Source organism: Cebidichthys violaceus, unplaced genomic scaffold, assembly GCF_023349555.1.
Source record: "Cebidichthys violaceus isolate CVI_PGR_0920_01 unplaced genomic scaffold, fCebVio1.0.p SCAF_12, whole genome shotgun sequence".
In the NCBI taxonomy this organism is placed as follows: Eukaryota; Metazoa; Chordata; class Actinopteri; order Perciformes; family Stichaeidae; genus Cebidichthys; species Cebidichthys violaceus.
The window spans coordinates 7,167,245-7,192,926 of NW_027176285.1; the positions used below are offsets into that span (position 1 = coordinate 7,167,245).

The following is a 25,682-nucleotide window of genomic DNA, read 5'->3' on the forward strand; positions in this document are numbered from 1 at the left end:
TGAGGGATTGAGTCAAAATATACTTCAGTGTGTGTATTCGTGGTTATGAAATAACTCGAGCAACAATAGCGTTATGTTTCCATTCAATTAACTTAAAACTTTTGGAGCGTTTCCATCGACTGGTTTGCAGCAAATAAACTTGGCTACAGCGTAGTTTTGTTAGAAGTTAGCGCTATCGGCTACGCATGTCTGTATTCTACCTTTAAACAGAGTAGAAGAAGAAGTAGAGGTTGCGAACTGGAAATAAAGCAAGTCGCCATCTAACCATCTAACCCATGCATGAGTTTTCAGGAATTACTTTCAAATGTCAATAACTTCTCATGTCAGCTAGTTTTGGCTATGTTTCAAGTTGTCTGGAGATGAAAACAAATCAATGCAATGATTTTAATCGACGAGTAAGGGCCGCTGAATTTATTCGGCAAAGGCTTTTCTTTGTTCTATTAAGCGCGTCAACTCATTTTCTTCAAAGACAAAACCACCTTAAACCTCGACAGTTTCTTCAAAACGTGCAGGTAAATACTGTATGTGAATGGAAACACGGCTAGTGTGGCTCATTGATGGCGATTGACACACAGTACTTGTTAGTCGGACACATTCATTGTTGGTTTTGGTCTTTTCATGGCATTTACTAACAATGTAATATACTATCACTGGACTTATATGAATGATTGGGCCGTGTTGGGATACATGTGGGGCTCTAGACTATAGGTTATCATGCAGGTTAAACTTGGATTATCTCAGGCCAACGTGTAATATTAACAGACAGGTGGACATACCAGCTCTGGATCAGTTCCTCTCCTCTCCTCCACTGGATGCTCGGAGTCGGGTATCCAGAAGCGGAACATTCCAGCACGGCGTCGGTCCCCAGCAGAGCCGTTCCACTGGACGGCCGCTGGAGGAACTGGAGGTTCCTGCTCACGCCGGGCTCTGAGAGAGAGAGACGGAGAGACAGAGAGGAAAAAGCGAGAAAACTGAAACAGGGTTCGTATTCTGAGATACAATACATGGCCAAACGTACCCAAACGTTGCAGACGTATGTGATACTGAACAGGTCATTAAAAAACAACTGCAGGTATTTGCTCCCATTCACAGACAGAAGTCCAACATATTGGGTGAAAAGGGCCTGGCTCGAAGGCAACGGTCCCGTTCTTGTTCCACATGTGTTAAAATGGGATTGAGGTCAGGGCTCTGTGCAGGCCAAGTTCAAGTCAAGTTCTTCCACACCGGACTGGGGAAAAAACGTGCACGGAGGGGTCAACTGTTACAAGGTTGGAAGAACACTTTTGTCTAAATACACCCAATCCACAACAACTCTGAGAGACGCATATGTGTCAGTTTAAAGTATCAGTTAACAGTCCAACACTAGGGTGTGTATATGTACATACATATTCATGTGGTCACTGTCCTATGGGCTGAAAGGACAGCCAGTTCTGAGGACAGGGAATGGACGGCTAATAAGTACGCCTACATGCACACAAGAAAACTTACTGGGAGAATTCTGGACAGGAGATGATACAAACACAACAACAGCATCAACCATTTTGCATCTCTATGGAGCCGGTCAGCCATTACTTAAACATGACTAAGAGTCTACAGCTGCTTGCTCTGTAGAGCCATAGGTCTGCTTGTAAAAAACAAACAAACAAGCAGTTTTTCTGAACATTTAGGCATGAAGTGTTACAGTGCTGGTTGTCATTTCTGTAGTTTAAATATCATCAGTGTTTCATTTGTTGCAGAGTAGCACCGATCACAAATGAATGTCACTCATATTCAAGGTATTTTGTAAAAGTCTGGGAACCATGAATCTCTAAACCAAATTCAATCCATCCAACAGGTGTTGCGATATTTTAGTCTGGACCAAAGCAGTGGGCTAACTGACCAACATATCCATCCCTGGAGCCCAACAAATACTCAATGACCTAATACTTTGTCGGTCCACGTTTAGGCACAAAAACAACTCGGTTAGAGTCGGGGAAACATCATTGCTTGGGTTGAAAGATGTCCAGACCCTCATTAGAATTAAGGATGATGAGGAAGCCATCCACGGCACAGAAAGTAGGGTATCGTAGGATCACGAGGTTCTTAAAGTTCTGTGAATATTTGACTCCTCTGATGGACAAACCCATAGACGTTTGAAGAACAAGGCTACCTCTGATTTGGCTTCTTAAAAAGTCGACATGGGTTGAAGGAGTCATGTTTTCAAGATGAGATTTTCTATCAGATCTCGTTTGGAAAAAACTGAAGCCTGATGACAGACAGACACACACACACACACACACACACACACACACACACACACCGCCTCCAGCGGCGGGTCAGGTTGTGTTCGCCCTCAGGTTTGCCCGAGGGCTGCTGGGTTCTCGAAGAAGGACGAGACAATTTCCTTTAGGGGACAGAAAGTTACATCAGCATGCCCCACGGCGCTGACGTACACAAACATACATTCTGGTGAGCCCGTATTCACCCTCATTGAGCATTGAGTCATCTCACCTCAGGTCTTCAGCCGGAAATTGAGCTGATATTAATTTATATATTATTATTGAAATGACATAACATCTTTGTTATTTATATTTGTATTCTTCTTTTTATAGTCGATTGTGTTGATTTATAATGTAATACTCTATTATATAATATTATATTGCACATATATTCTAATATTTTTGTAATCAATTTTATACTTCACATATTAGATCATTTGTATCATATATAAATTGTATGGGTTTACATATTTATATTTATATTTTTTTTTTTAGTTATTAAATGTATGCTTCTTTCTTCATGCAATTTTGTACTAATCTAAACTAAATTAAAAAAATTACTACTACTTAGTTCCAATTCAATGAATTTCACGACTACTTCCCTGTTAAGTGAGTGTTTCCTGCAGCACGGACAGATTAGTGTGATTCAAACGTAATAAATAAGGTTTAAAGCTGTACGACCTCTGGATTCAGGAACAAAAGAACTAAAGAAACAGAAAACAAGATAGTAAGCAGAAAAGTGAGCAGTGAACACGTGGAGACATACGAAGAAGAAGAAGAAGAAGAAGAAGAAGAAGAAGAAGCAGGAGAAGCGTCCACGCAGCAGATTTTTGTTCTTCTTTTCTTTGGTTGGTCACAGAGAAGAGTAAAGAGCGAGGGATCACAGAGATAACCACTGAACGACAGAGTGACCGCTTTAATGTTTTCACGGACGCGCCACCAAAGAAGGCCGTCAGCAAATCAGAAGACGCAACGGCCGCACTCGCATCACAATGAGGAAGGAGAGCCAGGACACACACACACACACACACACACACACAATATACACGCTGATGTTTTCTTATGATTCCTATTCTTTATCAGCATTGTGTCCCTCTGAAGTGGTGAAATAACGGCGAACTGTCATTCTAAGATGACTCCGAACAAAATTCATCCAATTTAGTAACATTTCCTTCACTTCACTTTACAGTCTGTCCATTTTGCTTTTTACACGCCGACAGGAAGGTCGTGTTACTATTGTATTTCATTGTTTTTGTTATTTAGTTTTTGTCTGATCTGGTAGTGAATGCATGAAAAAGATAATCAGGTTAGTTGCTCTTTTAGAAACTACAAAGGTGCCTATTGTCGTTAAGAAAGCTAGGGTTGGTAATCTTGAGAAACTAGCAAGGGTACACTAAATCTTCAAAATGATCCAATTGAAAAACACCGTCCAGTGTTGCCAACTCGTTTCCGATGAAAGTAGCTAGCAGCACTAGCTCTAAAAGTTGCCAAATCTAGCAAAAAATTTGCCAAGTCAGCAATACTGACCTCCCTCGAAAGCCACTCCCCTAAAAGGATCATTGTGAACGTAAACAGCCGACATGGCTATTGTTAGGACTCAAAGCTGTTATTAAGCTAGCAGCTTGCAATAGACGTGACAAGCAAAGAGTCAGAATATGCTCGTTAGAGAGGCAGGTAGACCGAATCATTTAATTAGAGCCAGATGAATTGATTGGACGGGCTTATTGCAGTCCTGCAACAGATACAAGATTTACATTGATTACAGACAGGATGTAGCGAGAATTTCAACAAAAATATAAAAAAGTTATTGATGAAGATTACCGACCTTTAATGTGTTTCACTTCTCTGCATCCATTAGTGACAACGTTTACAGGCAATGTGATCTGATTCTTACTCGTCATCTTTTGGTGTCACATGGGACACAAACAGTGGTCCCCTGAGTGAAAGTCCTGTGTTTGTTTGACACATTCAGAGGTACTGATAGGAGGACTTTTTCAACTTTGGATGCCGCCCGGTAAACAACTGTTTACCCCAATTCAGTGTTTAATGCTGAGCTAAGCTAATTAGCTGCCGACTCCAGCTTGAAATTTAGATTTTATTTTAGAGTACAGTCATGAGACAGGTTTGGTCCACAGCATTGTACATTTTGCTTTAGAAGAAACGATATTTTCAACACAGCTGAGCATATTTTTCTACTGATGGTTGACCCAGTAGAGTTTCCTGTCCATCCAAAACCTGGAAGATCTCAAAATGGATAGAATGAACCAATCACAACTCTTCAGTGAACCTTGTCTCTGAACACTACATGTGGTTGCATTCTTCTCCACCTGACTGCTGATGGTTACACCTGCTGCTAAACTACACGAGTACACCGGCGCTTTACGCCTCATCTCTTTGGTCACTAATCTGACTGCTTCATCCAGACTGACACACAACTATACAGCAACAGAGCGTAAAGTAGGACAGGGATGTATTAACTGGAGATGGCACACAGGAATCAGATGTTGCCATCTGATAATCTTTCACCTCTCACCCCTGAGCCCCACTGGTGGTTCCATCTGATGGAAACTTTAGGCAGTCACAGTTAATAAAACCTTTCATGGAGACAGAGTCATTAAAACTGAATCCATCTGATGCATTAAAACTGCATGCAGATCAAAGATAAAGGAGTTTAAGCTGGAACCACAGGGAACTCTGTGGCTTATACGTTTGAGACATGTTAAAAAGATCCTCTGAAGCCGGACAAAGAAGCAGAACTACAATGTTTAGTGAAATCAGAGTCAAACAGATATCACTTTTAGAGATATAAATCCAGAATATGTTTAGCCTAGCTTAGCACTAAGACTGGAGAGGACAAAGATTTGTTATGTTTTTTGGTTGTGAATTATTTTATATATAATACATACGTCATTCAATCTAACTCTTAATACAAAATTAACAGTTTCATTGATTAATCAAATCAATCAAATGATTTATTGTATGTGAAATGGATTAATTTATTCTACCAATTTTTTTTTTAATTGATTTTAATTTTTGAACTTGTCATATATACACACATATTTTTTATTTACTCAATTATAGATGCATCTAATTATTTATTATTGTAATTTATTAATTATTATTTATTTATTATATGGTTTAATTTTTTAAAATATCTTGTATTTTCTTTTTGTTTACGTTAACACTGTAAAATGGATTGATTTGTTTTGCACACTGTCTTATGTAACAGCCAGGTGAGTTTTGATCTAATCAATGGCTCTAGTCCTGTGAGTTTTACTCCTAAACTGACGAGGATTAACTGTTGACACGTTTTCAGCTGTGTCTGAGGGTGGATGGGGTGCAGCGGTTTTGAAAAATGGACTAAGTGGAGTTCGAAATGCAAAGTACATGTGATTATCCTGCTGAAGGTCGGTGCTCCGGCTCCAGAGACCCCCCCCGCTGGGACAGAGCGCGGGAACACTTCAGGAGCTCGAGTCAAAGTGGTGTTTAACCAGGAAAGAGAGAGCTAAACGCAGCTGTAATGCCAGCGATGAAGTGGACAGTGTATGGACTGGTATAATTGGACGGTGTGGAGTGCATTACATCGGCGGCTGACGGACTCCCTGCAGACTGATGAGAAACTGTTTCCTCTCAGACGTATGATTAAAATCCCATTGTGCTCTCTTTATATTCATTACATCACATTTAATTTTAAAATGAGACATCTAGCATGGAGAGAAAAAGAATAAAAATGACTCCCTGAATGGAAGGTAGAACTCACTATCAAGTAAAACTGCTGGTGCAGTATGTCACTGTCACAAGACTCTATCTCTAAATTAACATTTGGAGGTTGAGAACACAAATAATAATTAAAATATGTACAAAAGTTGATGACAGAAGTTCCAAGTTAGATTTATCAGGGGAAAAAACTAATCTACAAAGATCTACACTCCTATGGGAGGCCAAACTCTCCACTGACACCAGATCAACTAGAAGGACCTCCTCACAGTTTCATCTTTAACCAGTCAAGTTGTCTAGATGTCAATTCAATTCAATTCAATATATTTGTTTCTGTATAACCCAAAATCACAAATTTGCCTCAGAGGGCTTTACAGTCTGTAAACATGTGACATCCTCCGTACAGGGACCCTCACATCAGAACAGGAACAACTTTTCATCCCATACCTACCCAAGCTTAAAAGTATGAAAAGTAAAAAAACTCAATGCAGAAAAATGTATAATATACATCATGTCATTCGATAAAAGCAGGATGGAGTAGGAGTAGAACGTGGTAAAAGACTCAAGAACATTTGCGGTACATCACTGTTGGATCACTTACCTGGGAGAACTCGGAGCTCGGCATCTGTCCCCGTCCTGGTGCTCCCAGGGTTGTCGGCCAGACAGCGGTACGTGGCGGAGTCTGGCGGCTGGACGCGGCTGACCTGCAGAGAGCCGGACGGCAACACCGCCAGGCGGGAGTCAGGGTCAAAGGCCGGCGGTAGGTCCTCCCGGTTCTTCTGCCAGCGGATGATGGGCGTCGGGTCCCCCGAGACCTCACAGCGCAGCAGGGCGGTATCGCCGAGGTACGAGGAAACGGACTCAGTGGGCACGACCACCTTCAGCGGACCTGGAAAGAGTCCAGGGGGGGGGGGGGGAGTTAATAACAGAAAAATGGACAATTTTTAGTTAAAATAAATAAATGGAGCACTTCTTAATACGAATGCCCCCGGCCTTCCCTCTTAATCATGGCCCCAGTTCAGAGAGAAAACCCACAAAATAGAACCGGAGTCCTATTCCATTATTCCTAGCTGCGGTATTCAGGCGAACGGGCCTGCTTTGAACAAAGTTAAGAGCATCGAGGGGGCGCCGAGAGGCAGAGGCTGGGACAGATGGTAGCTTGCCTCGCGGCGGACCAGCTTTTAGCTATATTAACTGCAGCAACTTTAAGATACGCTATTGGAGCTGGAATTACCGCTGCTGCTGGCACCAGACTTGCCCTCCAATTGATCCTTGTTAAAGGATTTAAAGTGTACTCATTCCAATTACAGGGCCTCGAAAGAGTCCTGTATTGTTATTTTTCGTCACTACCTCCCCGGAATCAAACCCTGATTCCCCGTTACCCGTGGTCACCATGGTAGGCACAGAAAGTACCATCGAAAGTTGATAGGGCAGACATTCGAATGAGACGTCGGCACCACGAGGGCCAGCGATCGGCTCGAGGTTATCTAGAGTCACCAAAGAGGCCGGGGCAACCCGAGATGGGTTTTGGGTCTGATCCTCGAAGGTCAACGCACGTTAGCATGTATTAACTCTAGAATTGCCACAGTTATCCAAGTAACGTTAGAGCGATCAAAGGAACCATAACTGATTTAATGATTTTTCCCATGGGCAGCCCACTGCTCCCTGATACAGGGATGGATCAAATGCAGAGACAAATTTCCCCCTTAACGGGATAAATATAGTATAATAAAATTAAAAATTAAAAAATAATGAGCCATTCACAGTTTCACTGCACCGGCCGTGTGTACTTAGACTTGCATGGCTTAATCTTTGAGACAAGCTACTGGCAGGATCAACCTGGTAGCCAAACGACACCAGAGGGGGGGAACGCCGCCCAACCGCATGCGCTGGAAGTGTGGGTACGCCTGCCCCCTGAGGGGGCCGACATGTGGGCGAAGCGAGCATCGGGGTGGGTGAATGATGCTGGTAGGGTTTGAGAAATGCGATTCCCAGAGCACCCTTGTTTTGTCTGTCCTATCTGTATTTCCTGTACTAGGTAGGTACAACATGATTAAAGGTAACAAAAAAAAATATATAATAAGTTATAATTATAAAAAAGAAAGAAAAGTTATAATTGTTAATAGTTGTTTGAAAAATGTAATAATAACAATAAATAACCACAAAGAAATAAGAATACAATTTAATATGATTGTCTGATTTATTGTTTATTGTTATTGTTTTTTGTTCAAAAAAATCTAAGAAAACACTTTGAATCTGTAGACTACTGCCTAGTAGTCTTATTATTGCCATTTGATGACAATTGCTCATATACTGTAAGCCTAAATAAGTATATTTATTATTTTTCACAAGTTTCAAAAAGTGCCCCCAATTTGTTTTTAAATGCCCCTGGATTTCAGTCAGTGGGGGCAAAAATTGCCCCCTAATGAATATGTAAATGTCCTACCCTGACACCAGTGTACAATGCTTTTGATTCCGGGGTCAGAGTGTCTCTTGTGGTGGGTTGCCATGTGGAGCGAAATCCACCGAAAACAATATATTTCCCACAATTTAAGCTTCTGCATTTTCCAAATGCACTAGTATTATTCAAACGTATTGTTTGGTTCTTAAGCCTCGTACCAAACGGTTTAATATGAATATGTGTATTGTTACACATCTAGAAACAAATAATAACCATAGCTGTGGCGTCATAATGAGCTTATTAGGAGGTGGTTCAACTGTAGAATGACAGCACAGAAGCCCCAGGAATAAAATGTACGGCCCGCCACTGACTGCTGTAAGATCTGTCGTTAGTACTGGTGTTAGTACTATTGTTAATACTGGTATTAGTAGTGCTCTTGGTGCTGCTGTTCGGACAGCTGTTAGTAGTGCTGTTATTGATGCTGTTAGTACTGATGTTAGTACTGATGTTATTATTCTTAGTACTGTTAGTACTGGAGTTAGTACTGGAGTTAGTACTGGTGTTAGTAGTGCTCTTAGTGCTGCTGTTAGGACAGCGTTAGTACTGCTGTTTTTATTGCTGTTAGTACTGATGTTAGTACTGCTGTTAGTACTCTGTCAGTACTATGTCAGTTCTGCTGTTAGTACTGGTGTTATTATTACTGTAAATACAGCTGTCAGTACTGCATCAGTTCTGTGTCATTACTGCTATCAGTACTGCTGTCAGTACTATTAGAGCTTCTGTGTCACACAAGACACACAGCAGCAGTAGCTGGGGAGAAGAAGAGGTGAGCTGACGGTAAAGGTTTTCCAGGTCGACAAGTAGAAGAGAATTATATAGATGGATGGAAAAGGAAGGGAGTTGAGGCCCAGCGGGTGTGAATGTGAGAGAGAGACAGAGTTAGACTTTGAACAACGGGAGGACATGTGAAAGTCAGACAGAAAAACAGAGAGACGGGGACAGGGTGGACAGGCAGTGTCCAGCCCGCTGTGTTTAGGACACACGCCGCTTCCTGTCTGATTAGATTCACTTCAACAACAAGCAGCCTGTAGCAACGTAAACACACGCTGACTCCAGCCGCACTTATGCACTGCACTGTACAGCCCGGTCATTCTATCATCTCAAGCTCACGCCTGCTTATGTTTTCACTTCAACATGGCTCCCGGGGCCTCCGGGTAGATTAACTACACTCTGCAGGAATGTCAGGAATTCAATAAAGAGAAGCTTATTTTCTTTTCTGTGTTGATGTTGTCCCAACATTTTACAGTAGGGTCTAAACGGGTTCAAATGATTAAATGGGAATATTTTCAATGCCAGAGTATATTCTGTTATTCTTGCCTCCTGAACCCCATGACAGTCCAAACGGCCACGGATAACATTGTTTGAGAAAGGATTTGTCTGGGACGGGTTCCTTTTCTGGGAGGTCTCTGCTCCATCAACGGGGACGTAATCAATAGTTGGCAAATTGTATTCATGAAAAAAAAGAGTTTATCAGTCCCCCTGGTGCTCCTGAGCAGCGAAGACAACTACAGCCTGAAGGGTCACTAGTCGTGGTGGGGTAGCAAGGAATATTTCCAGCACGTAGATCATGATTCAATTATCGTATTAATCTTGACCATAAGAGAGAGAAGTAACACTAAATGTTACTGTACTAACCTAAACTGAACTAATGAAAAGTGAACTGAACTTTGGTGGACAGAACTGAACTACACTAGCTGAACTGACCTGGACTGTAATGTTGTGTACTGTACTGAAACTGTTTGTACTACTGTTAGTACTGTTTTTAGTACTGCTGTTAGCAATGCTGTTAGTACTGCTGTTAGCACTGTTTTTAGTATTGCTGTTAGTACAGCTGTTTGTACTACTGTTAGTACTATTTTTAGTACTGCTGTTAGCACTGTTGTTAGTACTGCTGTTAGTACTGTTTTTAGTATTGTTGTTAGTACAGCTGTTTGTACTGCTGTCAGTACTGTTTGTATTACTGCTGTTAGTACTGCTGTTAGTACAGCTGTTTGTACTGCTGTTAGTACTGTTTTTAGTGCTGTTAGTACTGCTGTTAGCACTCTTGTAAGTATTGCTGTTAGTACTGTTTTTAATAGTGTTGTTAGTACAGCTGTTTGTACTGCTGTTACTGTTGTTAGTACTGCTGTTAGTACTGTTTTAGTACTGCTGTTAGTACTGCTGTTAGCACTGTTGTTAGTACTGCTGTTAGTACTGTTTTTAGTACTACTGTTAGTACTGTTTTAGTACTGCTGTTAGTACTGCTGTTAGCACTGTTGTTAGTACTGATTTTAGTATTGTTGTTAGTACTGTTGTTTGTACTGCTGTTACTGCTGTTAGTACTGCTGTTAGCACTGTTGTTAGCACTGTTGTTAGTACTGCTGTTAGTACTGTTTTAGTACTGTTTTAGTACTGTTGTTAGTACTGCTGTTAGTACTGTTTTAGTACTGTTGTTAGTACTGCTGTTAGTACTGTTTTCTGTACTACTGTTAGTACTGCTGTTAGCACTGTTGTTAGTACTGATTTTAGTATTGTTGTTTGTACTGCTGTTAGTACTGTTGTTAGTACTGTTGTTAGCACTGTTGTTAGTACTGTTTTTAGTATTGTTGTTAGTACAGCTGTTTGTACTGCTGTCAGAACTGTTTGTATTACTGCTATTAGTACTGCTGTTAGTACAGCTGTTTGTACTGCTGTTAGTACTGTTTTTAGTACTGCTGTTAGTACTGCTGTTAGCACTCTTGTTAGTATTGCTGTTAGTACTGTTTTTAATAGTGTTGTTAGTACAGCTGTTTGTACTGCTGTTACTGTTGTTAGTACTGCTGTTAGCACTGTTGTTAATACTGCTGTTAGTACTGTTTTTAGTACTACTGTTAGTACTGTTTTAGTACTGTTGTTAGTACTGTTGTTTGTACTGCTGTTAGTACTGTTTTTAGTACTGCTGTTAGTACTGCTGTTAGCACTCTTGTTAGTATTGCTGTTAGTACTGTTTTTAATAGTGTTGTTAGTACAGCTGTTTGTACTGCTGTTACTGCTGTTAGTACTGCTGTTAGCACTGTTGTTAGCACTGTTGTTAGTACTGCTGTTAGTACTGTTTTAGTACTGTTGTTAGTACTGTTGTTAGTACTGCTGTTAGTGCTGTTTTAGTACTGCTGTTAGTACTGCTGTTGGTACTGTTTTCTGTACTACTGTTAGTACTGCTGTTAGCACTGTTGTTAGTACTGATTTAAGTATTGTTGTTTGTACTGCTGTTAGCACTGTTGTTAGTACTGATTTTAGTATTGTTGTTCGTATTATTGTTTGTACTGCTGTTACTGCTGGTAAGGTACATATTTGATTCCACCGGGAGCGTTTCAGAAGCGGAGCGCTCGCGGGTGCCACCCGCGAAAATTGTGAGATTCCGCGATAATCTGCGTAACAACCACGGATGTATAAAGAGAACAACAAACACATACAAGGTTACTTTACCTGTCCGACGTTGAATTGCTGTTGATTTGGTCATATGTTCTTGTTTTTTGAGACATTATTTATTTTTTACTTTTCATGATGATTAGCATTAGCATTAGATGATTAGCACTGTTGTTAGTACTGTTGTTAGTACTGTTTTAGTACTGTTGTTAGTACTGCTGTTAGTACTGTTTTTAGTACTGCTGTTAGTACTGTTTTTAGTACTGCTGTTAGTACTGTTTTAGTACTGCTGTTAGTACTGCTGTTAGTACTGTTTTTAGTACTGCTGTTAGTATATGTGCAGTTACACAATAATAAAAGAGTCATTCACGTCACAGTGGACCATATGAAAGAGTAGTAACACTAACACGTATTAGTGTGGCTCAGGAGTAGGTGATACTTCAATACCATCACCTAACATCTTTTTAATAAAATTATGTGATGAAATCATATATCGAGATATCGCGACACATTATCACATCAGCTAAATTAATCATAACAAAAACACGCTAAGGGCTCATTGTACCGAGACGCTTCGCAACAGGCGCGGCCGCTTCAAAAACGTCACTTGGCAACGTGAGTCGGGCAAAACAGCTGATCAGCTGGTAGAGCATCTGCTGTTGAATGAGGAGGAGGGGGAAAATGATATAGTTCATCGTAATTAAAAATCGCTAATACATCTACCAGCATCAAAACAGGAATTCATTAGTAAAGCAGTAAGACCCGCCTCTTGCTTCATTTGATTGGCTGCCTCGGTCAAGCGTAGCATGGACGAGCGGTGCGACTTCGCGCCTGTCACTGAAAAGTTGAAAATATTTTAACTTTTTTTTAAGTCAGATTTCACAGAAAAGCTGATGTGAAAATTTGAAGAGTGTGGTTTTGTTTTTATAAATCACACTTTACGATGCCATAATGCGATTCACAAACTACACTTCCTGCCACAAGCCTCTTCCAGCCTTTAAGCTCCATTACCTCAGAACACAATACTGCACACAGCTGGGTTCTCTATTTATAATAAGGGTGGAGAATAACGGTCCACTTGGAACCCAAATGTTGGTTGATATGAATCGTGAGTACTGTTTTCCAACAGCGCTGTGCAGGATTCCTTCATTGATCATTATTGCTCAATTCACATGTGCCTACACCCAAGGATTCTGCTCATAGGAATACCTAAGTATATTTATATCACTCAATCTAATAAGTCTATATTTGTGTGCATGCATGTAAACATAGAAAAAAAAATCTCTCTCTAGTTTCGTACTTGAAACATGTTTATTTAGCACTAAAGTTCTTGATTAAATTAGAAAATCTTCTGCACTTTTGTCAAGATTTTATTCACAGGAGAATACAAAAAAAGGCTTTACCATGGGGTTATCATGTATATATGTATTTATTAATTGAATTACCTGAAAACATGCTATGTTGTGATGACTATCATCATCGAGATATGAAAATGATCTATTTCTGGATAGAAGTTTTTTGGCCATGTCGCCCAACCCTTGAAAGGAGCCGGCAGAGACTAACAAACAAAGCGACATAACAGTTGTTCTTCAATTTCTGTTTGTTAACAGATCACAGAAACGAGATACTACATGTTAATGTGTGTGCTTTAGAAGCATCGGTAGGCGTATTTTTTTACTTTGGACAGAGCTACAGTAGGTTAGCTGTTTTCCCCTTGCATCCAGTTGTTATGCTAAACTATGCTAACCGCCATACTTAACAGAAATGAGATTGACATTGATTAGTTGTTTTCTTTAGTTGCAGAAAATGGACATTTCATGAAGTATATTTTGGAGAAAGAACACTGCAGTTTTGAAGTTTAGAACAATTCTCCAAATCCCAAGAATCCTAAATATGTAGTGTAGGAATCCCCAAGAGGACTTTTCATCCAGATAAAAGACAGAAAAATGTGACTTTTCTGGTTTGAATCAGTTCCCGTTTCTTCTGTTTCACCTCGACACATAAACCGCAAACGCAAACTCTGACAGAAACACAAACTTTCTGTTCTGTTACGTTAGAAAAAGCTTCAGTCTGACTGGAGCCGCGGCGACGAACCGCCGCTGGATGCAGGTTTGTGCGTGCGGAGGACTTGAGCCGCCGTGACATCACGCAGATCGGAGGCGACGGCAACGCTGCTTTGAATTTAGTTTGTGTGTCTTATATAAGTTCTGGTGCTGTCTGTTCCTCTGTGGATCTCACTGCTGCCTGCAGACACACACGCACACACACACACACACATTTAAAACACACACTCTTATTTTTGTTACTTTTTTTGACTTTCATTCCTGGAGGCATCACCCAACAAATATAACGGCCACAGGTCTAATTTTAAATTGTTTACAATTGTTTGAAAGTCAATGTCAACCCTTAAAACAATCTTTACTCTAATATAACTAGTTTACATTGTGGGCTCCTGCTGTTTTTTGTGCTGTGAGTCCTTGTAATGTCGCTACAAGTGTTTTTGTCCCCATGAAATGATTAGGACCAACGTTTAAAGCCGCATTTCTACTGCATTGCACGGCACGTTTTCCATAACAGAAGTTGTGGACAGTACCTGGTGTGTTTTTTTTGGTTGCACCTTGGTCGAGGTGGTTCCAAATGACCTAAAATATTAGAATATGGAGTTAAAACACTGCAGACTACCCATTGGTCAGTGAGAATCGGTGCTTGCACAATGCCAGACATTCAGCACAACAAAGTCGCCGTTTGTCCATCGCCAAGCTACCGCCAAAAGTGACCGAAATGTTTTTTATTCTCTTGCCCCTGACATTTTTAAATGCCATACTGCAAAACCGCCTGATGTTCGATTGACAAAGTACAGAAATGCCCGGGCTTGGTAACTGTGGACCGCAGTTATGAACAGGTTATTTGTCTTTAATTAAAGAATTAAATATTATTAATCAAAGACAGTTACAGGAAACTATTATAATCTTAATAGAACCAATAATCTTTAATAAAAAAAAACAGGTTTTCAATCACAGCAAATTCATCATTAAGGTACAGCAAAACGTCTTGATCTTTACCACGACCTCCTGTCTTTTTCTTGATTTCAAAGGATTCATCTGACTAATGCGCGATTCATGCTCGCCACATCCTTGAGGGTCTGCAGGGCCAAATTGACGTCACACCATCGGGCACGGACCCTTCGCAGTGGAATTATCTCACCTGATGCTGAAGATTAAATAACTTCTTTAAAAAACAGTTATTTTTAAAAAAAATGTTAGTTTACAGGGTACACGCACGCAGATTTGTAGTTTTTTTTGCTACTTTCTGAGTCAGAGTGGGATCATGTTTCTTTTTACTGATCTGACAACATCTTCCCTGAATATATTACAACAGCGTGAACGGTCTCATGAATCCAAAGTGGAGCAGAGAGTTTATACTGATCTTCAGTCGGAGCGGAAATTCTGATCACACAGAATGAAAAAAAAAAGAACAAGATGAAGGAGAGCAGCATGAAGGAAAAATCAGGGAGGAGAAGAAATGGGTCAAACCATCAGGATAAGAGGGGGAGAGGAGAGGATGAATGAATGAAAAAAGAAAATCTGAATCAAGAAGAAAGGGTTGAGAAGAAGAAGAAGAAGAAGAAGAAGAAACTTTGACACTGAACTCAACATGCCTTCACTTTAACGTTGTGTCTTCGGATTAAATCCGGCAACCTCCGGACCAAAAAACGAAACAAAACCTCTTTGATTTCTTTTATTCTGAAGACTGTTGTCTCCCCGCTGATTTTATCCTCATTAGATAAACGGACCGAAATAACTGGAATGGATAATTACATGCAAATCACAGCAAACAGGCGAGGGCGGCATGTAGGGACTTGAGGACGCTCCTACTCTGCATCGTCGCCTTGAGAACGATTATTATCTGCTTCCGTGGGTCAAATCCCGCTCCTCCTCGCCGCCGTTAATTTGGGATCCGTCCAAATACTTTTCATGCATGAGTATCCGTCAAAATACTACTAAAGAGTCTACGGTTGATGGGACGGACGGAATGAAGGCCACTCTGCATCTCCCTCCACCGCTGTGAACTTTAACTAGTTAGAAGGTGATAGCTCTGTGTTCGGAGTGGTTGGGAAATAAAAAGGTTAGCTTGAGATGAGTAAAACATAGGATCAAATATTCCTGTATTGGACTTTTAGAGGAAGATTTGAGGATGGTACCAGTACTTACTATTCATTCATGCATCATCCTTCATTCAGTAATCTGTACTACTAACTATTCATTTAAACATGGTACTTCATACAGTAACCTGTACTAGTACTAGTCATTCATTTAAACATGGTACTTCATACAGTAACCTGTACTAGTACTAGTCATTCATTTAAACATGGTACTTCATACAGTAACCTGTACTAGTACTAGTCATTCATTTAAACATGGTACTTCATACAGTAACCTGTACTAGTACTAGTCATTCATTTAAACATGGTACGTCATACAGTAACCTGTACTAGTACTAGTCATTCATTTAAACATGGTACGTCATACAGTAACTTGTACTAGTACTAGTCATTCATTTAAACATGGTACTTCATACAGTAACCTGTACTAGTACTAGTCATTCATCTAAACATGATACTTCATACAGTAACCTGTACTAGTACTAGTCATTCATTTAAACATGGTACGTCATACAGTAACCTGTACTAGTACTAGTCATTCATCTAAACATGATACTTCATACAGTAACCTGTACTAGTACTAGTCATTCATTTAAACATGGTACGTCATACAGTAACCTGTACTAGTACTAGTCATTCATTTAAACATGGTACGTCATACAGTAACCTGTACTAGTACTAGTCATTCATTTAAACATGGTAACACTTTGGACTGTGATGCCATGATATAGTGACAATTCTAAAAACGAATGTCTTGTTGTCTTGTTATCTTGTTGTCTTGTTGTCTTGTTGCCTTGTTGTCTTGTTGTCTTGTTGCCTTGTTGTCTTGTTGTCTTGTTGCCTTGTTGTCTTGTTGCCTTGTTGTCTTGTTGCCTTGTTTTCTTGTTGTCTTGTTGTCTTGTTGTCTTGTTTTCTTGTTGTCTTGTTGTCTTGTTGTCTTTGCAGACTTGTGGGCCTGTAAAGACGTCTCGATGACCTACGGCGATAGCTACAATGTCGTCAGAGCGTCTCAGGAGAGAAGATGTTGATAGTGTTTTAGCATTCTGCTCTCCGAGCTCTCCAAGCAGGAGGCTTAACTATTAGCAACATGTTCTCTCCGTTTGTGAAAAGCTTCACATGAAATTGTCAGACCTTCTTTCAGACTCCATCTTCATTTTCATCTTGATTTCCTCGTGGTCAATGTATATTCTTCAATCTTTCATTGACAAAACACTTGATTGAATTGTTGTTTTGGGCTTTCCTTATCATTTTATCAATGACTGAAGGAGATGTGTCTGTGTTGAATTGAAGATATATGAAGAAATGTTTACATTGACTTGTCCGTACATTCTGCCAGTCTATCTCACGCTCTCTCTCTCTATGTGCCTCTTCTTTATCCTCCCAATCTTATCTTCGTATTGCATTGAACTAATTGTTCAGTCTGTGAATTATTTCAATTTCTTTCTTTTCTCCTTCTCACTCTGTCTCTCATTCTTCATCTGTAGCCTCTTTGTTCTCTCTCTCTCTCTCTGCTCTTTCTTCAATAGTCTCTCGCTCACCCTGCTCTGCTTCTCTCTCTTTATTTTTCCTGTTTCTTCTCTCATCAGTCTGACATCCTTTCTCTCTCTCTCTCTCTCTCTCTCTCTCTCTCTCTCTCTCTCTATATATATATATATATATATATATATATATAAATCTGAGTGTTCAGTGTTTCTAATTAATTCCCAGTTTACAGTCGTATCTGAACACACATACACACACACAGTCAGGCTGCTAATTGAATTTTTAAGCTTCTGCTGTTCATTACCATTTTGCCTTGTAATGTGTATGTGTGTGTGTGTGTGTGTGTGCGTGTAAGGAATGGCATGCAATCAGAACTGATTCATATTTTAATGTAATACTGGGATCTGGGTGAATTATTTGTGTGAGTGTGCGTGTGTTTAAATTTAAAACACACATGATTTAGCTCAGGTTTGGATACTGGCTGAAAACTGTAGTACTTGAACAAACCAGGTTACTGGTTCCTTTAGCGAGCATGGCCAATCCTGGCGCTTGAATGCTTCGTGGGGCGGGTCTTGCCAAGAAAAGCGGTGGGATTCATAGTAACAGGCTGTGTATTGTTAATCTATACCTTTAACTATCTACCAAAATCACCCAGTGCCAAAAACGTCTCCAGTCGAACAATGCCTCCAATCGATAATTTTTTGTGTTCTAGAACAAAAGACTGATTTGCTCAAAGCCAATCACTGCAAGATGTGCAAACAGTTCTGATAGAGCTAACAGTGTTACCTGGGGGGGGAACCGGACAGCGGGCGTTATGCGCTTCCATTCACAGGATGGGTATTGAATGAAGTACTGTAGGTTATAGCTTGACCATGGATAAAGTACCTCAAAACACCCAAACCATCCCTTCTATTTCTTGCAATGGAGAAGCATTAAATTATGGTAGGAGTGGTAAATCCCTAAACCACAGACACCTCACCTCACCTCACACACACACACACATATACTCTCTCACCTCCCTGTGAGCTGTAGCTGCTGGTCTCCAGTCTCTTTAATCGCTCTAACTGACTGGAAGCACAAGAGTCACTCCAGAGACCAAAAACCCTCGAACACAAAGAGCTGAGTGAGCTAAAGACACGACCAGCCAATACACACACTGTGACAAAGAGTGTATAAGTGTGTGTGTGTGTGTGTGTGTGTGTGTGTGTGTGTGTGTGTGTTATCCAGAACCTCGTTATCAGAGTCTCAGAAGTAATCAGCATGTTGGTGAGGACATCATTTTTCTTTCCATCAGCCAACCAAACAGAATTGAGTGAGTCTGAATGACAAACTCTCTGACCTCCCGTTTAATGTCTGCAGCTTGTCTGAATAATGCTAACATCAGTCAGGATAAATGATCATACTGAACACACAGTTAAAAGAATAACTTCTGATTTACGTCCGACTTTGTCTGAGAGAGAGTTTCCCTCACTTTCAAAATTAACCAAATGTTAATTTATCTTTATTAGTTCTGTCAGAGACGGCTGCTTGGTTTGGGTGGACCCCTTTTTTGGGACCTCTTCTGGCGCCGGATGGCTCTTGCCGGGCGTATTTTCTCTACACAGCACAGCGACCACTGGCTCTTGGTCGACTCAGAAAGGCCCGGGGTGAAGGAGGCTCTCGGCTTTGCAGCCCCCCTCGATTCCGGGGACTTGGACTTGGACAGGGAGAGAGGTATGCAGCTCTAAAAATAACAGTTTTGGACATACAAGGTCTCCGCCTGACGCAGACAATTTTCTATTAATGCTAATGTGTGTATGCCATTTCATCTTTGCTCTGATCTTTATCAATATCTATAGAGCTGAGAAGGAATGTTGATGTTGAGTTGCTATTACTAAGTTAGAGAAAATAAATATAGCCAAAACTAAAATCTAATTGTTATTTGGTAATAATAATGTTCATGATAAGTCTGTTGATAGCTGACAATGTTGACAATGCATCTCAGGTTTTTTTTTTACGCTATATATATATATATATATATATATATATATATATATATATACATACTCTAAATTATTTCACCGTAAATTAACGGTAACTTACTGGCAGCAGGAATGCCAGTAATTTACTATTTTTTTTACGGTGCACTATTGTAATTTACTTCTACGGTATTTTACCGTATACTGGATTACGGTATGTGATAATAGGATAACTGGGTTTTTACCGTGATTTTACGGTATATGCCAGAATGTTACTGTTTATTTACAAAGGGTAATACAACCCAATACTTTTGCATTTAATTACCAATAAATAAAAGAATCACAATAGACATTCAATATATAACTGTTGCAGTTTATTACTTGTTCTCAAATAATAAAGGGACGTTTGTACATCACAAAACTCACAATGTACTGCATGTTTAGAAGAAAACTAATAAACTAATAAAATCGTTAATGACCAGCTTAACTAAACTCATCAACAGTGTAACATTTAATTAAAATAGTATTAAGAACAGTGTAATAGAACTGCATCACAGTCTAGCTTGTTAACAAGTCTTATACACATGTATAGTTATTTTGAACTGCATGAACTCACTCATGAATGAAAACATTAAAGAGGACTTGACTGCAGCATCTGGCTGGTATCCTCCACCTCTGATGACGAGTGACTGTAAACAAACAAAATAAAAAATTTGAAACACAATGTTCTGAACTTCTGGAAAGTTCTATGACATCCAGCATAAACACACTTAAAAGAAGCTTTGGGTGTAACTTTACATCTTAACACTGTAATTGGTGATTAATTTTATTTATGTTATCTTAACATGCGATGCTGTTAGCTCGCTAACCTTTCTAAGGCTACTTGAGCTCAAGCTAGCTAATGTCACAGAGCTAGCTCCGCCAAGATTAGCAACCTAATGTAATGAAACAGACCAAGTGACACATTATCTGAGATGTTAACAGTTCAATAATCATGAAGACAAAACAATAATGGAGGCTTTGAATTTCGGATGATTACCTCGGCTCCTCGGTTGATCTCATGGCTGTTGCTCAGAAGGATGAACTGAAGCTGTGATGTCCAGAGTAACGTTCAGGAGCAGTCGGTCACGTCTTGTCACTCAAAAATGACTTTTAGGCAATGAACAGTTTGAATAATAAAAATATTCTATCGTCATTACAGACACATTAACCTACAATAGACAGTACGATGTAGATGGATTGAGATTCACTGAACTTGTACAGAGAAGCTTGTATCCACCTGTTCACAAAAAATTCTGTATCATGCTGTTACGGTAGTCTGCTGTTATTGTTAATTGACGGCATTAACTGTTAATTTACGGTATTAACTGTTCATTTACATGCAATGGATAAACATTTAACTGTATGTTACAGTTATTATGAAATACTGTAAGATACCGTTGAAAATCCACCGTAAATTTACAGCAATTAGTTTTTTGTTTTTTTTTTTGCAAATTAAATATAAATTTTAAATCCATTAAACTCTGAGCTGTCATATTGTCCTCCAGTGTAGACGGTGCACACTGTTGGTGATGCACTTAAGCCTCTGTGGCTCTCTCTGTATTAATGTCTTCCATAAACAGTATTGATCTTAAGCCACACTCCACTTACTAAATTGCATTACAGGTGAATTACTTTAGTTCTATTAAATAAATATAGACAGTAAAATTAATGGAGGAAGCTGAGCAATATCAAATGTGTGTGTGTGTGTGTGTGTGTGTGTGTGTGTGTGTATGTGTTGCCATGGTAAATGCCAAGGACAGGTCAAGGTGTCATGGCAACATTAATATGAAGAGGGGAATCTCCTTTCCTACTCCCCTCCCCTCCTCTTGTTAGGAGACCATGTTAGGAAAAACCATATTCTGTATAAAAAGAAGTGGACGTAGTGGTTGTGACGTCACCAACTACAAACTATATGTTTTGGAAGACCATGACCATAACCTCATGTTTATAATGTTTACTGAGGTAACAATGACGTTTTCTCATAGGCTTCCATACGATCAGACTTATTTTAGCAACCACAGGAATCTCCAATGATGGCCCTTAGGTTTATGCTGGTTTAAGGCACCCGCAATCACTTTACAGAACCGGGGGTTGCCACCTGGGACCTTTATGTGGACCTTGTGTTCAGTTTATTGTCCCAGATCATATTTTTGCATTGTAAAGCCAATTGTGGTAGCAAACTACTTCATCCAGAAAAGATGTAGACCTAAAATTGAGCCCTGTGGGACACCACAACTGATATGTGAAGAGGTGGAGTTTATTAGTATTTTAAGAGTAGGTTCAGATTTAAAGGGGTAATTTATGTCACGTAGACACTTTAATAAGATCAAAGTTCTGAAAGTTGTGCTAAAACTATAAATCAGAGAATAGCTTCCTGCATGTACTATTAAGATAATATAATTATGTGTTCTAGTGCTGCAACCTACCGGCCACAGTGACCTTGGCGGTCCGGCTAACGATGCTACCCAGTCCGTCCAGTGTGGCGAGGCACTGGTATGCGCCCTCATCGGGTCGGTGGTGCCGTGAGTGCACGACGTTCTGCACCAGCAGCGAGCCGTTAGCTAGCTGCTGCCGCCGCTCGTCCACCACTGTGCTCAGCAGCACACCGTCCTTACGCCATGTGATGGCGGGGGGTCCCGCCGCTGCGTCGGACTGCGCCTGGCAGTCGAGCTGCAGCACGCCACCTCGCACCGTCACGGTGTCCTGAGGCTCTTGGCTGAAAGTGAAGTCCACGAAGCCTCCGAGACCTGGCGAGGAGGAGGAGGAGGGGGAGGAAGATGAGTAGGCGTCTGAGGCTAGAAGAGGAGAAGAGAAGAAGAGGGGTTAGATGGAGGCACAAAGAAATCATAACATCCCCAAAATGAATATAAAGTTATTTATTGATGCAAATACTCTCCATTATATAAACTGACAACAAAGCTGGAGGCAAACACAGGTTCATAACAGGGATGTGCTATACTGAAAATATGATACAATAAATCATATAAATAAATAAATCAGTAAGTATGAAGGTGAAGAAACATCTCATCTCACGCGGGATCAAAACCGATCAATACATTCGGGCAAAACGGACATCTGATTCAGGGTCCAAGGCCTGCGGGGGGGGTCAGAGGCCCCACAACAAGGCTGTTTCTTCATGAGTTACTTTACTGCAGACACCACGTCCTGCCTCAGGCTTCATATGAACATAAAGCGTCTACTTTATGAATACATATTTATATTTTATCATAACGATCGATGATATGACCATGTGCATTGTGAAAGGTAGCCCAGCTGGTCAGCACCAAACAACAAGAAGACATCGTTAGCAACTAGCCACTACAGTGGAGTTTAGCTAACAGACGCTGGGTGAAATACAAGCCTTTTCATTTGCTCATCTTTCCCCACATGGATGAGAATATTTCACAACTCGCAGACAATCGAGCCGTTTTCCGGTTGGTCGGACCCACATCTGGCTCCAGGTGTGAAATCAAACCCATAACCCATAATGCCTCTCTCTGCACGATGTTAGTGTCAAAACCATTTTATTTTTTTGCAACAGCAGCAGGCATAGAAGGACTAGAAGTTGTGTTTATATTCTCATGCTTTAATCTACTTATTCATTTATTCATGTTTGGGGCTGATCTATTTATTCATATCCGTAATTAGTTTTGTCAGATGCGTTTCTTCACAGCAGAAAGCACGTTTGAGTTTAACCTCTGACCGGTGGTGCTTTGCTCTGCAGGATAGCTCACCGTCTCTTCCAAAGCCACATCAGCCTGCTGTATTCTTTGTTTTTATGATTTTATATTTGGTATAATCTTATGACAGGCTCAGACGCCAGCAGCCTCTCCTCGTGTCTTTGATGCTAAAACAGTCTTTCATCCTGATCAGAGAGGCAGTTTGTTTCGGTCAAAGCCTCCGTTCGGCGTCTGCGTGTTTCCTGGAAAGTCTGAACAGAGGCTGAGAACAAACTGGAGTCCCGTCACAAAGTTGACTTTGAAGGGCAGCAGATGCTCTTTTTCTTTTTTTTTGATTCTACTACTTTGCTTTTAAACCTTCACAGCTTCAGTCTCTCCTGCAGGAAAACTCTGATCAGACGAACATCAGGTCTAAAAAAAAAAAAACGCCTCTGGATCTGTTCCCAACTGGGGGGAAAGCAAACAAATTGAGAACGCTCAACATAAAAGCAATTCATCAGAGCTTCTTGTCTTGCTGTAATAGTAGGACAAAACACATTGATTGAAGAAGAACCAGTATCGATAAGCACAGGGCTGGAGGCAGGACTTTAGAGATAAGTCCTCTTCCTAACAACTCCCTCTCCTCTAAATGTCTCTAGTTCATTTTCATTTTGGGGGGTTTTCATATTTTATCTGTTTACCTAAATGCTTAGTTATGAGTTCTACAAGTGTCCTGTGGAAATAAACAAGTGCTTATCAGAGGAGGCTGGTCCATAGAGGACGTAGCAAAAAGGAGATCAAAATATTGAAATGTGTAATTGTCTGAAATAAACCGTTACTAAATCTGAGGTCCTTCAGCAAAAATATTAGACTGATGGGTCCGAGATTACCCGTGGACAGACACGCAGCAACATGACCCGAACCATAGACTTTATATAAGAAGTGGACGTAGTCATCGTGATTTCAGCCATTGGTTTGTGGACTGCCGTTGTGAAGCCTCGTGTTTGGCGATTTGGCCGCTGTCATCTTGGCTTTTTGCAACCAGTGAACAGAAGTATTAGGACTGCTGAGGAGTGATGTAGAGACGTCGTATACGGCTCTGGTAGCAGCAAGGACCTGTCAATCACAGTAAGCCCGCCCTAAAACATCCCCTGCTTTATGGTCTGTTTGACTCTAAATGGACCAAAATTTACTAAATGAACATCATGCTGTATTGAGGAAGGAATGGATAAAGTTATTCACTTACACAGTTACTCTGTCCCTATAATTAACATATTAAAAAGTTAATAATACATAATAATAATTATAATACATGCATGACAGAGGAACACGACTCTCCCGTCTCTACATGTTGGATCTGCTGTGGAGACCACCACCCATACTAAAGGTAAAACATTTTATTTCCCAACATGAAGGTCTGAATGCTGTTTCAAAACTACATAACTACTAATTCTGGTGGACAATTAATACATCCTTTAATGTATTATATGACTATTTGTATATTTCTGGCTGAAAAATTTCCACAAATAAATAAAGCTTGTCTGAAACAAAGGATTACAGGACAGTACATGTCCTGAGTGTCCTCAACTGTAACCAGAGCAGTTAAGCAGAGTGAGAACTAGGAAATCTTAACAATACCGTGAACTGGACACCTTCCTCCATTACTTTTCCTTCATTATTTACAGCTTCTTTTTTTCGCCCGTCTTCCTTTTGTTTCCTTATTCCTTACCTTCCAATTGTCCTACCCTACCCTCCCTTCCTTGCTGCCCTCTGTCCATCTTCCTCCCCTTCCTCCTCTCCTTCCCTACCCTTTCCTTCCTTGCTTCCGTTCTGTCCACCCTTCTCCCCTACCTTCTGTGTCCCTCCTCTCCTTTCTCCAGTTTCTCTCTCTCTCTTTCTTTTCCTTCACGGTTTCCTTCTTATTGATTCCCCTTCAGCGGTCCTCCCCCTCTCTCTCTATCAGTAAATCACCATCTTGACAGCTCTATCTGTACTCACCCCCACCAGTCACACACACACACACACACACACACACACACACACACACACACACACACACACACACACAGTCAGTTCATCAATGTGTCCTTGTCCTCGTTGTCCTGCAGTTTGATGCTATCACTCTCTGTCTGCTCTCTCTCCGTCTCTCCTCTCTCCTCACTGCCTCGTGGTCATTGTTTCTTCATATTTCACCTGTAACATCGAGCTGATCTAAACTTCCATATTTTTTGGACTACTGAATAAATTCAGATTTCCAGGAAAGGACGATGTGTTTGTGTGGGACACTAGCTACATACAGTACATGTCTAAATGATTAATTCAACCCAGACAGTGTTTTAGTCAGATTACAGCAGCTGAGAATGCAGAACTGTGAACAGTCAACAGCCAAGCGATTCAACATGTACATGTGTGTTTATAATAATCCATGCATTATAAAATGATATGTGCTCGGGTTTTAATTGAGTTTTCGAGGGAAATTCGTAGTTTCCCCATTGTTGATGTGAAATTTAAAAATGTATAACTACATCGTTCTTTCCAAGAAACTACCACAGGCATCAT

The 25,682-nt window shown here is 40.4% G+C and overlaps 1 protein-coding gene across 1 annotated transcript in view; it reads right to left on the bottom strand.

Annotated features, from left to right (window-relative positions):
* The window catches only part of dcc (DCC netrin 1 receptor), a 168,321-nt gene extending 145,371 nt beyond the window's left edge, over positions 1-22,950 (bottom strand). The window contains exons 1-4 of the mRNA XM_068705640.1: positions 22,914-22,950; positions 21,891-22,259; positions 6,577-6,864; positions 777-927 (exon numbers count right to left, since the gene is read on the bottom strand). Coding sequence (XP_068561741.1) covers positions 777-927; positions 6,577-6,864; positions 21,891-22,259; positions 22,914-22,950 — 845 coding nt within the window. The remainder of the gene's footprint in view (positions 1-776; positions 928-6,576; positions 6,865-21,890; positions 22,260-22,913) is intronic.
* Positions 22,951-25,682: the final 2,732 nt, after the last annotated feature.